Source organism: Populus euphratica, unplaced genomic scaffold (genome assembly GCF_000495115.2).
Source record: "Populus euphratica unplaced genomic scaffold, PopEup_1.0 scaffold108.1, whole genome shotgun sequence".
Lineage (NCBI taxonomy): Eukaryota > Viridiplantae > Streptophyta > Magnoliopsida > Malpighiales > Salicaceae > Populus > Populus euphratica.
Window position 1 is genome coordinate 565,942 of NW_011499996.1, and position 11,664 is coordinate 577,605.

General features: G+C 30.9%; 1 protein-coding gene across 1 annotated transcript; it reads left to right on the forward strand.

Moving 5' to 3' along the window:
• Nucleotides 1–8,389: 8,389 nt before the first annotated feature.
• Nucleotides 8,390–10,690, forward strand: LOC105140651 (uncharacterized). The gene is made up of 4 exons (XM_011047563.1): nucleotides 8,390–8,761; nucleotides 9,045–9,219; nucleotides 9,332–9,395; nucleotides 10,002–10,690. The coding sequence occupies exons 2-4, from the start codon at nucleotides 9,086–9,088 to the stop codon at nucleotides 10,296–10,298; spliced, it is 495 nt and encodes a 164-aa protein (XP_011045865.1). The 5' UTR covers nucleotides 8,390–8,761; nucleotides 9,045–9,085; the 3' UTR covers nucleotides 10,299–10,690.
• The last annotated feature ends 974 nt before the right edge of the window (nucleotides 10,691–11,664 follow it).

The following is an 11,664-nucleotide window of genomic DNA, read 5'->3' on the forward strand; positions in this document are numbered from 1 at the left end:
TACTACTAGTATTATTACTATTACTATTATTAGTAGTATTATTAGTATTATTACTATTGTTATTGTGTTATTGTTATCTATAATTTATACAATTAACTTTCTTGTGGTTCGACCCCGGTCTTGCCGGGTTATTTATTACTTCGACACTTCTACATTTGGGAGAAGACATTAATCTTTTTATCGTGTCAAGTTTTTGGCGCCGTTGTCGGGGAGGTAAGTTTTTGTATAAATTATAGTATTTATTTTATTTTTTCTTTTCACTTTTCTTGTATATAACTTTGTTTCTTATGTTTTGTTTCTCCTTTTTTTGTTTTCTTCTTCTTTTTATTCTATGTCTACATGTGCAAGAGAGTGTGGTCACGTACATTAAATGGTAGACTTTATAGGGTATCCTCATTATTTTCAGAAAATATGGCTGAAGAAGATAATCAATCACTTTATAATGAGAATAATGAGAATAACCGTGTTAGAACACTTAGAGACCACATGAATCCCACAAGAACAAGTGCATCATCATGCATAGTTTTTCCCTCCTGATGCATCTCATTTTAATTTTAAGCTAGGCATTATTCAACTTTTACCTTCTTTTCATGGCTTCGATTTGGAAAATCCATACTTATATTTAAGAGAATTTAAGGAGGTCTGTAACACATATAATAATTTAAATTGTAGCATGAACACCATTAGATTAAAGCTTTTTTCTTTTTCATTAAAAGATAAAGCTAAAACATGGCTACAAAACTTGAGACCTAGATCCATTCGTGCTTGGGATGAAATACAACAACAATTTTTAAAGAAGTTTTTCCCATCTCATAAAATAAACTTTTTCAAAAGACAAATCACCACTTTCACTCAAAAACCAGGAGAAACATTTTATCAATGTTGGGATAGGTATCGAGACTTGCTTAATACTTGTCTTCATCATGGTTTTAAGATACGGAGATTGGTTTTACATTTTTATGAAGGCTTAACACCTAAAGATAGGCAAATGGTTGAATTAATATGTAATGGAACCTTTAAAGATAAAGACCCTAATGAAGCAATGGAGTACCTAGACTTGCTAGTTGAAAATGCTTAAAATTGGGATACTACAGACACATATGAGGTACCAAGTAAAACTCAACCTCATACATTTAGTGGAGATATGTACAACCTTAGGGAAGATCATGACCTCCAAGCCAAGTTTGCATCTTTAGTTAGAAAAGTTGAGGCAATAGAATTAAAAAAGAGTGGTCAATTAAAATCTATTTAAGACATTGTTTGTCAAATCTGTGAAATAAATGAACACTCAACCAATGATTGTCTAACCTTGTCTTCTTTTGAGGAATGTCTTCATGAACAAGCTTATACTTTAAACAGTTTTCAAATACCCAATCATAACCCATACTCGCAAACATACAACCCTGGTTAGAGAAGTCACCCAAATTTTAGTTGGAAGAGTGATAATACACAAATTTCACAACCACAGTTTCAAGCATACCATAATTTCCAAAATTCTCATGGATATGTATCTCCTTATGCTTCACCTCCTAGAAGAAATTTTGAGGAGACTTTGTATGCATTCATTGAAAAGCAAGAGATAATTAACACTCAACTTGTTCAAAGCATAACAGATTTTAAAGATACTTTTGCAAAATTCACATCTGCTCTCGGTTTTCAAAAGAAAGGTAAGTTTACATCTCAACTATAGTAAAATCCTAAGGGGCAATACAATGCAAATGCAAGTAGTTCTGGAAGTCAACACATGGATCAAGTCAAATTAGTCATCACTTTTCGTAGTGGTAAGGTTATTCAAAAACCAATTCTTGAACCTTATAAGAAAGATGACTAGTCAATCTATAAGGGTAAAAAAGGGGTTAAATTTGAACATTGTAAAGAAAAGACTAATTCCCCACCAGCAATTTCATTTCATCATTCTATGACCAAACAAGAAGAAATCGAGGATAAAAAAGGTACCGAAAATATTGATGCAGATTTTTTATCAAGAGTGACAATAGATTCGACATTCAACATCACACCAATTGATGATTACTTTCTTAATAAATCCTTACTTTCTCCTAGTTCAATGCCCTGGTTTGCTAAAAATATCAATCTTTCTGCTTTAGAATTTTTGCTAGCTCACTAGAGTACCAAAGACAAAAGAAATTTTTTTAGCGATGTGCAAAAATTTTGTTAGGATAACCCTTACTTATTCAAATATTGTCCTAATCAAATATTTCAAAGTTGTATTCCTAATAATGAGGTAAGTAGTGTCATTAAATTTTGTCACTCTAAGGCATATAAAGATCATTTATCGTAAAAAAAAAGAGGATTGTAAAATGAGATAAGTAGTGTAATTAAATTTTGTCACTCTAAGGCATATAAGGATCATTTATCGTAAAAAAAAGAGGATTGTAGAAATCTTAGAAAGTAGATTTTACTAGCCTACCATTTTTAAGGACTCACATGCATTCCACAAAACTTGAAATTTATTTCAAAACACAAAGAGTCTTTAGATAATCTTTTATTGACTATTAAGTCTCATTATAGTGGAGATAAGCATCATACAATTCATGACTTATGAACTCATTTTTATAAAGAACATGATTGACTTAGTCTTGGGAATTTGACTAAAAAAGACTTTATTTGCTAGTTTTTAAGAAAACTGGATGGGAAGCCTATCCTCGACACATAGAGGGCGTTTAAGTCGTTCTTGGATGTAAAACCAAGGGAAGATGTGAGCCACAATCACAACTGCGATTTGAGTTTTAGTTTGTAAAAACTTGTGTCTTTTGCTAGTTTTTAAGGATCATTTATCTTTTGTTGTTTCTTATATTTGTTTAAGTATGTTTCAGGTTTGTCAGTGTTTGGTGTTTCAGGTGATGTCTTTTATACTCTATCTTTCTACCTTAGAACATTGAGGACAATGTCTCATTTTAGTTGTGGGGAGAGGGTAGTAGGTGATATTAAAAAAAAATTAACTAATTGTATTTTCTATTTCATAAAGTATGTGCAAAATTGTTGTTACTAGGATGATAGAGTAAATAAGCTCTTTTTTTAAAGTGACTATTGAGATACATCTTAGTAATCATTCTTAACAAGGTCTACTATAATACTTCTTGAAATATTCAGGTTTACAAACTCTTGTGTTATTATCACTTCATTCTGCTCATATGCTCATTTAACATGTATTCTTAAACCTTAATTTTCATACACACACTTTAACATATGATTATGGGTTACACATTGGATTATTACATTATTTATGTTCTTTTGTTAAAGGCAACAACTAAAGGAAAGGGATAGTATATAATTTGAAAAAAAAACAAAAAAAGAGCAAAAAAATAACGATAATAAAAATGTAGATAAGTTTGGTTTCATAGCCTCCCTAACTGAAGCAATTAAGCCTGAAGAGGTGCTTTAACACCCAATTCCCTAAAGTCAACTGATTTGGGAGCTATTGGCCTAACGCTTGTTACATGGGTTGAGGAGAAAAGCTTAAGGAAATCAAACATTGCACTATCTACGTATCAGTATCGGCAACCCGAGTTATTAAGCTTGTAGGGGTGTCTCAACACCTAATGCCTTAAGACTAACTGGTTTGGGAGTTATTAGCCAAAAGCTCGCTACATGGGTTAAAGATACATTATGTTTTAAGTTACATGTATATATATTTAAAAAAACAAAAAGAAAAAGAAAAACAAATCTCAACCCAAGGAAGTTAACCTTAAACATTAGAATAAGAATTTTGTTTTCTTCCAAGTAAAGCCCCATAACTATGTGTTGATATATTGAGCACAAAAGGAAGGTTTATTAATATCTTCTTTAAGAGGTATTGAGCAGATATATAAATTTAATGAGAGTTTGTTTATCTGGATAGATTAATGGAAGTTAAATAATGAATACCTTGTTTTGTGGAATTTGTAAATTATTTTTCTATTTAAACGCTTTGATTACTAGGGACTAGTAATAAGCTGGTTGGGGGGTGTGATTAGTACTTAAAAGTGCAATTTTTATCAAGGTTTTATATCATCATTTTGCACTTGAAGTATTAATAACTCCTTAACTAAAGCATGTTTTATAATAACATATCTAATAATATAAGATACCTTTAATTTATGGTAAATGTTCATTTTAAATGTAGGCCTATCATATAAATGAAAGGATTGATTGATGAATTTAAGAACTTAAATTGAAAGGACAAAGAGATGGTCAAACTTAGAAAAGAGATATTGGTGCAGTCCAAATTGAAATACTGTTCAGTAATTGGGTCATATCTAGAGTTGTAGGTCTCGGATTTAGGTTTACTTTATATGGATGTAAAGGTAAGACATAGGCCTAGAACTTTTATATGAAGCCCAAGATTTATAAAGACTATTTTTAAGTCAAAATTGAAGCAATAATAAAGAAGTCTGAATTTGTCCTACAGCCCGCGCACTATTCAGTGTTTAGCCTATATCTTTTTCTAGAAAGCTGAGAAAATTTCCTACAACTTTCATGTTTTGAAGTGGTTCTAATTCTAACGTTATCAATGACGTTTTGGGCAGACAAGAGAAGATAAGGATTGTCACTAAGTCAAGAGTTAGCCACCCACTCATCAATTAGTCATCAAATCAATAGTTCCTAATTTTGACCTATAAAAGGAGGCATTTACTATGCATTTAGACATCTTGGTCTCCATATAAAGATCATGCTTTTGCTTTCTTTCTTTGTATTTTTGTAATGTTTAGGTTTTGTTTTCATTAATATCAAGTTTATACCTTTCATTTCCTTTCTTTTACTTAGTTAACTTTTATCTTATTTATGTTCTTATTTTGTTTATTTATTTTTCTTTCTTTCATTATGTTTAACTAAGTTTATTATATCAAGGTGAAAAGGTTACACTAATGGTATAAGAATAAGTATAGTGTAAACTCAACATGGACCTTAATGTTTGATACTAACATGTTTTGTATTTGTTATCTTGTTCACTCTTTAATATATTTTTTGTTAAATGATTAATTTAGATTTATGTTGTATAACACTTGGTACAATAAATGATTGGCACTTTCATAACCCATACTGTATGGTATAACCGATACTTGAGCTATGAAAAGAGCTTGATTTGTTGTTAATGTAAGTTATAATCATGAATGTTTGATGAGATTTACAAGTATTAGCATTAATCAAATAAGATAACTAATGTAATCATGTTAACAATTTGTAATCTAATTGGAACCTTCTTTGTATGTGGTTTTCAATTGAATAATAATACTTTATACTATACTTGTTTGACATACTATTAGTGGATCCTCTAACCTTAATATTTGTTGTTATCATCATTTAATCCTTATGTTGATCTTCCATCTCAAAGTTCTCATTAACTTCTTCTTATTTTTCTTTTTTTTTCCTTCTTCTTTTTCTTTTTCTTCTTTACTACTATTATTTCTACTACTACTAGTATTATTATTATTATTATTATTATTATTATTATTATTATTATTAGTATTAGTATTAGTATTAGTATTATTACTATTATTGTTATTGTTGTGTTATTGTTATCTATAATTTATACAATTAACCTCCCTATGGTTCGACCCTGGTCTTGCTAGGTTATCTATTACTTCGACAAATAAGATATTAATGAAAGCATAAATAAGATATTAATGAAAGCAAAACATAAACATTAAAAAAATACAAAGAGAGAAAGCAAGAGTATGATCTTGATCTGGAAACCAAAATGCTTAAATGCATGGCAAATACCTCCTTTTATAGGCCAAAATTAAGAACTATTGATTTAATGATTAATTGATGAGTAGGTGGCCAAATTTTGACTTAGTGACAATCCTTGTCTTCTCTTATCTGTTTAAAATGTTATTGATAACATCAGAATTGGAACTAATTAGAAACATGAAAGTTGTAGAAAATTATCTTATCTTTTCAGAATAAAAAAATAGAGGTCATTTGGACTTCTTGAACTCTAGATATGAGCCAAATACTGAACAATGCGCGGGTTGTAGGACAGGTTCAGACTTCTTTGTTGTTGCTACAATTTGGACTTGAAAATGATATTTTTAAATCTTGGGCTCATATGAAAGTTATAGGCCTATATCTTACCTTTCCATACATATAAAGTAGACCTAAATCCGAGATCTACAGCTCTAGATATGACTCAATTACCAAATAGTGTTCCGGTTTGGATTGCACCAACATCTCTTTTTTAAATTTGGCCATCTCTTTGTCCTTTCAATTTCAATTCTTAAATTCATCAATCAATCCTTTTATTTATATGATAGACATGTATTTAAAATGAATATTTACCACAAATTAAAGGCATCTTATATCATTAGATATGTTACTATAAAACATGCTTTAGTTAAGGAGTTATTGATACTTCAAGTGCAAAATGATGATATAAAACCTTGATAAAAATACACTTTTAAGTACTAATAAAATATGAAATTAGTTGAATATTGTAGAAATTTCAAAATCCTAAATAAATTATTGGGCATAATGACTTATATGACATTCTAAAAGTTACTTGTCAATTTGAGATGGTAAATTGTGATGTCTAGGTCATCAGTGTTGTCATTGGAGATATTACAAGGTGAAATGCAAATTTTAGTAAAGTTCATGCTTAAGAAAAACTTTGTCAAAATTTTGTTAAGAAAACAAAATGAAAGAAAAGAAAACTTTTATGAGATGAAAAATTATGAATATGTAATGTACATTATATTTGATATTGGAATTGATTTAAAATGTTTAAAAGTTCTTCAAAAAAAAAAACACCTCAATTTACACATGCAAGTTGACTAGAAGTGTTAAAGTGACATTGAGAATTCTAGAGCGTTACAACTAAACTAAAATATCTTCTTTTTTTTTTAAGTCATGTAACTTTTGGTTTACTATGTTTTTAATTTGCTAGATAACCTTTCCTGTTGTAAAATCATTCATATATGTTTTTTTTAAATAATTGGTATAAATAAAATTTGAAGTTTTTAACCTAGAATTTCAAAGTTTAGATCTTTCAATGACCTTTTTTTTTATAAGTTTCTTTTTCAAGAATCCAATATCGGTTAGGTCTACTATATCTTTTTTTAAGGGACCAATATAGAGTTTTTCATGAATGGATTTATTTACTAAGTTTTCTTCTCTAAAAGGCTGATATCAAAATTTATGTGAAAGACAAGTATTCTATTTAAGGGACAACAGAACACTCACAAATGGTCTAATCAATAAGTCTATTATTTTTAAAGATCGATGCTAAATTTTTCACAAAACAATTAAAAATTAAATCAAAATATAAATTGAAAATAAGTTAAAAATAATTAGGATAATTGAAGACAATAAAAAAATAAATTTATGAGAAAAATATATAGTAAATAACATTTTGTAAGAAATAATGTAGTAAGGTGACACGCTCTTTACTTAGACATAATTAACCCATTACCTAAATCTTTACAATTAGTGTTAATCTTTAAGATTCATAGTTTCTTCTAATTATTAGATGATAAATCCTATTTTTCAATTCTTTTTCCTTAATTTTTGGGAATCCTAGCGACATTATAATACAACAATTTATGTCAATCTAATAGGATGATTTGAGAGGACTACGGAAACTTTAGGGCGGTTAAGAAATGGGTGTAGGTATATTTTTTTATGATGAAGGTATTTTTTCTCTCTTCATCTCATTTATACTCTTGTTTTTTCTAGATAAATTTTAATGATTAACATATTAGGTAGATGATTCTCAATTAGTTAAAGTTTATAATTTAAGATGATATTCAACTAGGTTAGAGATGCAATATGCTCATGGTAGCATATCATAAATGATTATTGTTAAAAGAGTTTGCTGTGTTTTATTTTTTTAATATTGGATTCTTGATTATTTAATTTTTTTTATGTATGCTTATATTTCTTTATCCTTTTATATATTTATTTATAAATTATAATTTACCATTGCATATTTAATTTTTCAAAAAAAAAATTCAAAGACTTATTTTATTTGTGGAAGTGCAGCCATACAACACCTAAGACCTAAATTATTGTAAAAATTTATTTATTTTTATCAAAATAATATTATTTTAATTTTTTAAAATAAAAAATTAAATTGATGATTGTCAATCTAATCTAAGATGAAGAGAGTATTTGTTTGTATAGTTTATTATACTTTTTAAACTAATTTTAATATGAAAAGATATTATATTAATATTTTTTTAATAATTCTAATAGATGATATTAAAAATAAAACGAATCTTAAAAAGATATTATTTTAACCATAGGATATTCTTAAAAAAAAACACTATATACTAAATTATCAGGAACAGGCCTGATTTGAGTCTAGAGCCTGGCAAAGTGTTGCAACCACGAAAGGAAAAGAAATGGAACAATAAAATAAAAGAAAACATGCGTACATGATCGTGTGTGGATTAGATATTCACCATCTTTGATCAGAAATCGAGAATAAAGCAAATTGTCTCCCAAGAATCTCCTACGCAAAGAGATAAGCGAAAAAACAAAACCGAAAAAGCAACGACTAACAGCTTCACTTGCAAAACAAACTCTACCTCATGACCACACACAAACCTAAGATCCCATTCCCATCTTGTCTTCCCACACGCTTCTCAGTCATATCTATCTCTGTATATATATACTCAATCCAACCTTAATCTCTCTCTTGCATTCTCTCTCGTTTTTCTCTCCTTGAAAATCTAAACTTTGATCCGTTCTCTCTCTCTCTGTCCCTCTCTTTCTCTTTCTGTTCCTCCTCCTTGGATCTCTCCTGGCCTTTGTGGCAGCTGAGGTCGTTCTCTTGCTCCTTTTTCTTTCTCTCTCTTGATAAGGGTTTTTTTTTTTTTCCTTTTGTTTTGTGGAATTGTATCATGTAATTTTGAATTTTTAATGTTTTTGTTAGTGACCCAGATAAGTTTTTGGATAAAAAATATCTTTATGATAATCTGATGATTTTATTGGAGAGCCAGATGATGTTATGGCCTAAATTTTGAAGCTTTGTAACAATTTTTTTTTTTTGGGTTTCTTGTGAAGTTACAAGATCTTAATTTTTTTTTCTATATGTTTGCGTGCAGGGGTTTGCTTTGGTGATTTGTTGATAAGTGAAAAGAGCGCCATGGCAGGAGGATGTGAGGAGAGGGAGAGGAGGAGGATGATGACGGAGTCTTTGGTTTGCCCAAAGCCAAGGAAATTACTACTTTTAAATCCTTCTCTTTGTGAACAAATCAGACCTCTAAGATTGTCTGTCAAGTATGTTTTCCTATTTGATCCCATAATTGTACCCTTTTCTTAGGAGTATGTATATTTTTTTCCCTTACTGTGAAAAGTTTTGGTCTTATCTGGTCTTTTATCTTTTATGCAGTCACCATACGGAGATGGCAGATTCTAAAGCTCGGGCGGAGCTGCTTGACATAATTCTTACTAAGGTACATCACTTTTTCTTTCAGCAATTTTACTGGCTGATTTTCTTTTAAAGTTTTATTTGTGACTTTTTGCTTGTTGTGCTGGTTGCTAAACCTAAAAGGTTGGCAGTGAATAGGGTCAACCTCCTTGTAGAGATCCACGTCTCTAAATATTTAAACAATTTCTGAATTTTTTTTTTTGTTCTTCGCTGCTGTATTTTGGATATAATTGGTGGTTACAAATTTCTGAACTTACTATTTTTCTAAATTCAACTTTTGTTTTTACTTGTTTTTGATTGAGGTTAGTGTGTACTTTTACTCAAGTATCAAAGAAGTTTGCCTTTTTTTGGTCTCATCGTGGTTCAAGTTTCTCATATGCCAAGATGGTGCTGAGAATCTGTTTTTCGTCACAGTTCCTGTTTGAATTTCTTTGTGTTCATGGGTTAGATTTGTGAGCTTCCTACTGTCTACGCTTTCTTGAAGCAAATAATCAAGTCCTCATAATTTTCTCTACTAAATAATGTGGGGAATGAATTTGTTTGAATCTTTTATTGTTTTCTGTCCCAAGAGAATTTATAATTGCTTTGCATTTTCTGATTGAAGGAAACTTATAGATCTGAATTATTGCAGGGAGGTAATGGTGGGGACAAACCTGGTTTCCAAGTGGCATCATCGCCACCATTTTACTGTGGTTCGCCACCAAGCAGGGCATCAAACCCTGTAATCCAAGATGTGCAATTTGGTAATGAAAAAATAACCCCTCCATCTCCTGCACCACCATCACCATCTCCATCGTCATCATCAGCACGTAAAGGAGTAAGTTGTGTCCGAATGAAATTTGGGGACATGCCAGCTGCGGTGAGAATTGAAGGGTTTGATTGTCGCAGCAGAGATCAGCGAAACTGTCGCATCTCTGCTGTGGCTTGAACATTGAATTAATGAAACCATTAATTGTAACAACTGCAGCAATTTTTTTACTATATGAGAGGGAGAGAGAGCTAATGGTAGTGGTGTAGTTGTACTGCTGGTGTTTCTTGGTCAGTGTATATACAAGGTTAATGGGTGTTCTATTTTGAGGTTGTCATTGTTTTTCACTCTCATGGATATGTACATTGTAATGAAGTTGACGAGACAAAAATGTTTGAATTTTTGAAGGAATAAAAGAGGGAGATGCAACTGTGTCTCTGTGTAGCTTTTGTTTATTGATAAGAGGGAGAGAGGCTTTGTAAGGTTTCCATTGTAACATGGTGTCTGTCACTCTTATGTAATCCTTGTTTCTAATTGTATCATCCCTAGGAGTAAATGAGGATTTGGTGCTTTGGAATCCGTTGTTCTCTATAAGTTTGTTTTCCAGGTTATAAACAAAGACTTAAGCAATGTCCAAACAAATTGAAAAGCAAAACGAAAGGACGAAAGGAAAACAGGGGACACCGGGGTCTACATGGAGATTTGAGTGTTGGGATTTAATTGGTTTTTTGTGTTCTTGAAAAGATGGGATCCTGAAGTGAAGAGGGAGAAAGGTCGGCAAAAATGGCAACAGGTTCAGGTCGTATACTAGCTAATTTATCAATAATGGCTCTATTATATTTTCTAAGTTGGAGAGAAGAGAGCAGGAGGTAAAGGGCTGGCATTGGATGGTTCGGTTGGTGGCTGAAAGGTCTTGGAGGGTGACAGGGGTAGGGAGGACGTTGGGCATGACCTTTCATCTGTGGGGGCTTTACAGTGAGGGTGACAGCAGCAGCAGGTTGCTGCTGAGCTCTTTGGCTACTCCTACAGCTGCTGCTTTAATTTCATCGCCCTTCCTTTGATTGGATTTGTATCTACAAGTGTATTTATTGACTCTTTTCTTCTTTATTTAAGTTTAGTATATACATAATGTAGGATAATCATCTCAATGCTTTGACGTGAGAGAACTGATATATCTTGTGAATTAAGTTAGCAATTCCAGACATCTTTTCCTTCTTTCCTTTTCCTTCGTCGTTTGATCGAAGATGCTATAAATCAGATACGCGTGGACGGGTCTATCATAACAAAGCAATAGAGAAATGACTTGCTGAGGAGGAAGAGCAAAATTTGATTGTTCAAATTGACAAAAAGGTAACATAGTTAAGGAGGTAATCATGGGTTAGGTGTCTTTTTGTCATTTTCCCACAAAAAAAAAAAAATTAACCTCAAAGTAAAGACACCAAAAAAAAATAATAATCATTGAGAAAATTAGAATTTAGTGGTTGATTTATATTTCTTTAACCTTATCTTCAACGCAAAAATATCATCTTCGAGGTGATAAATATAT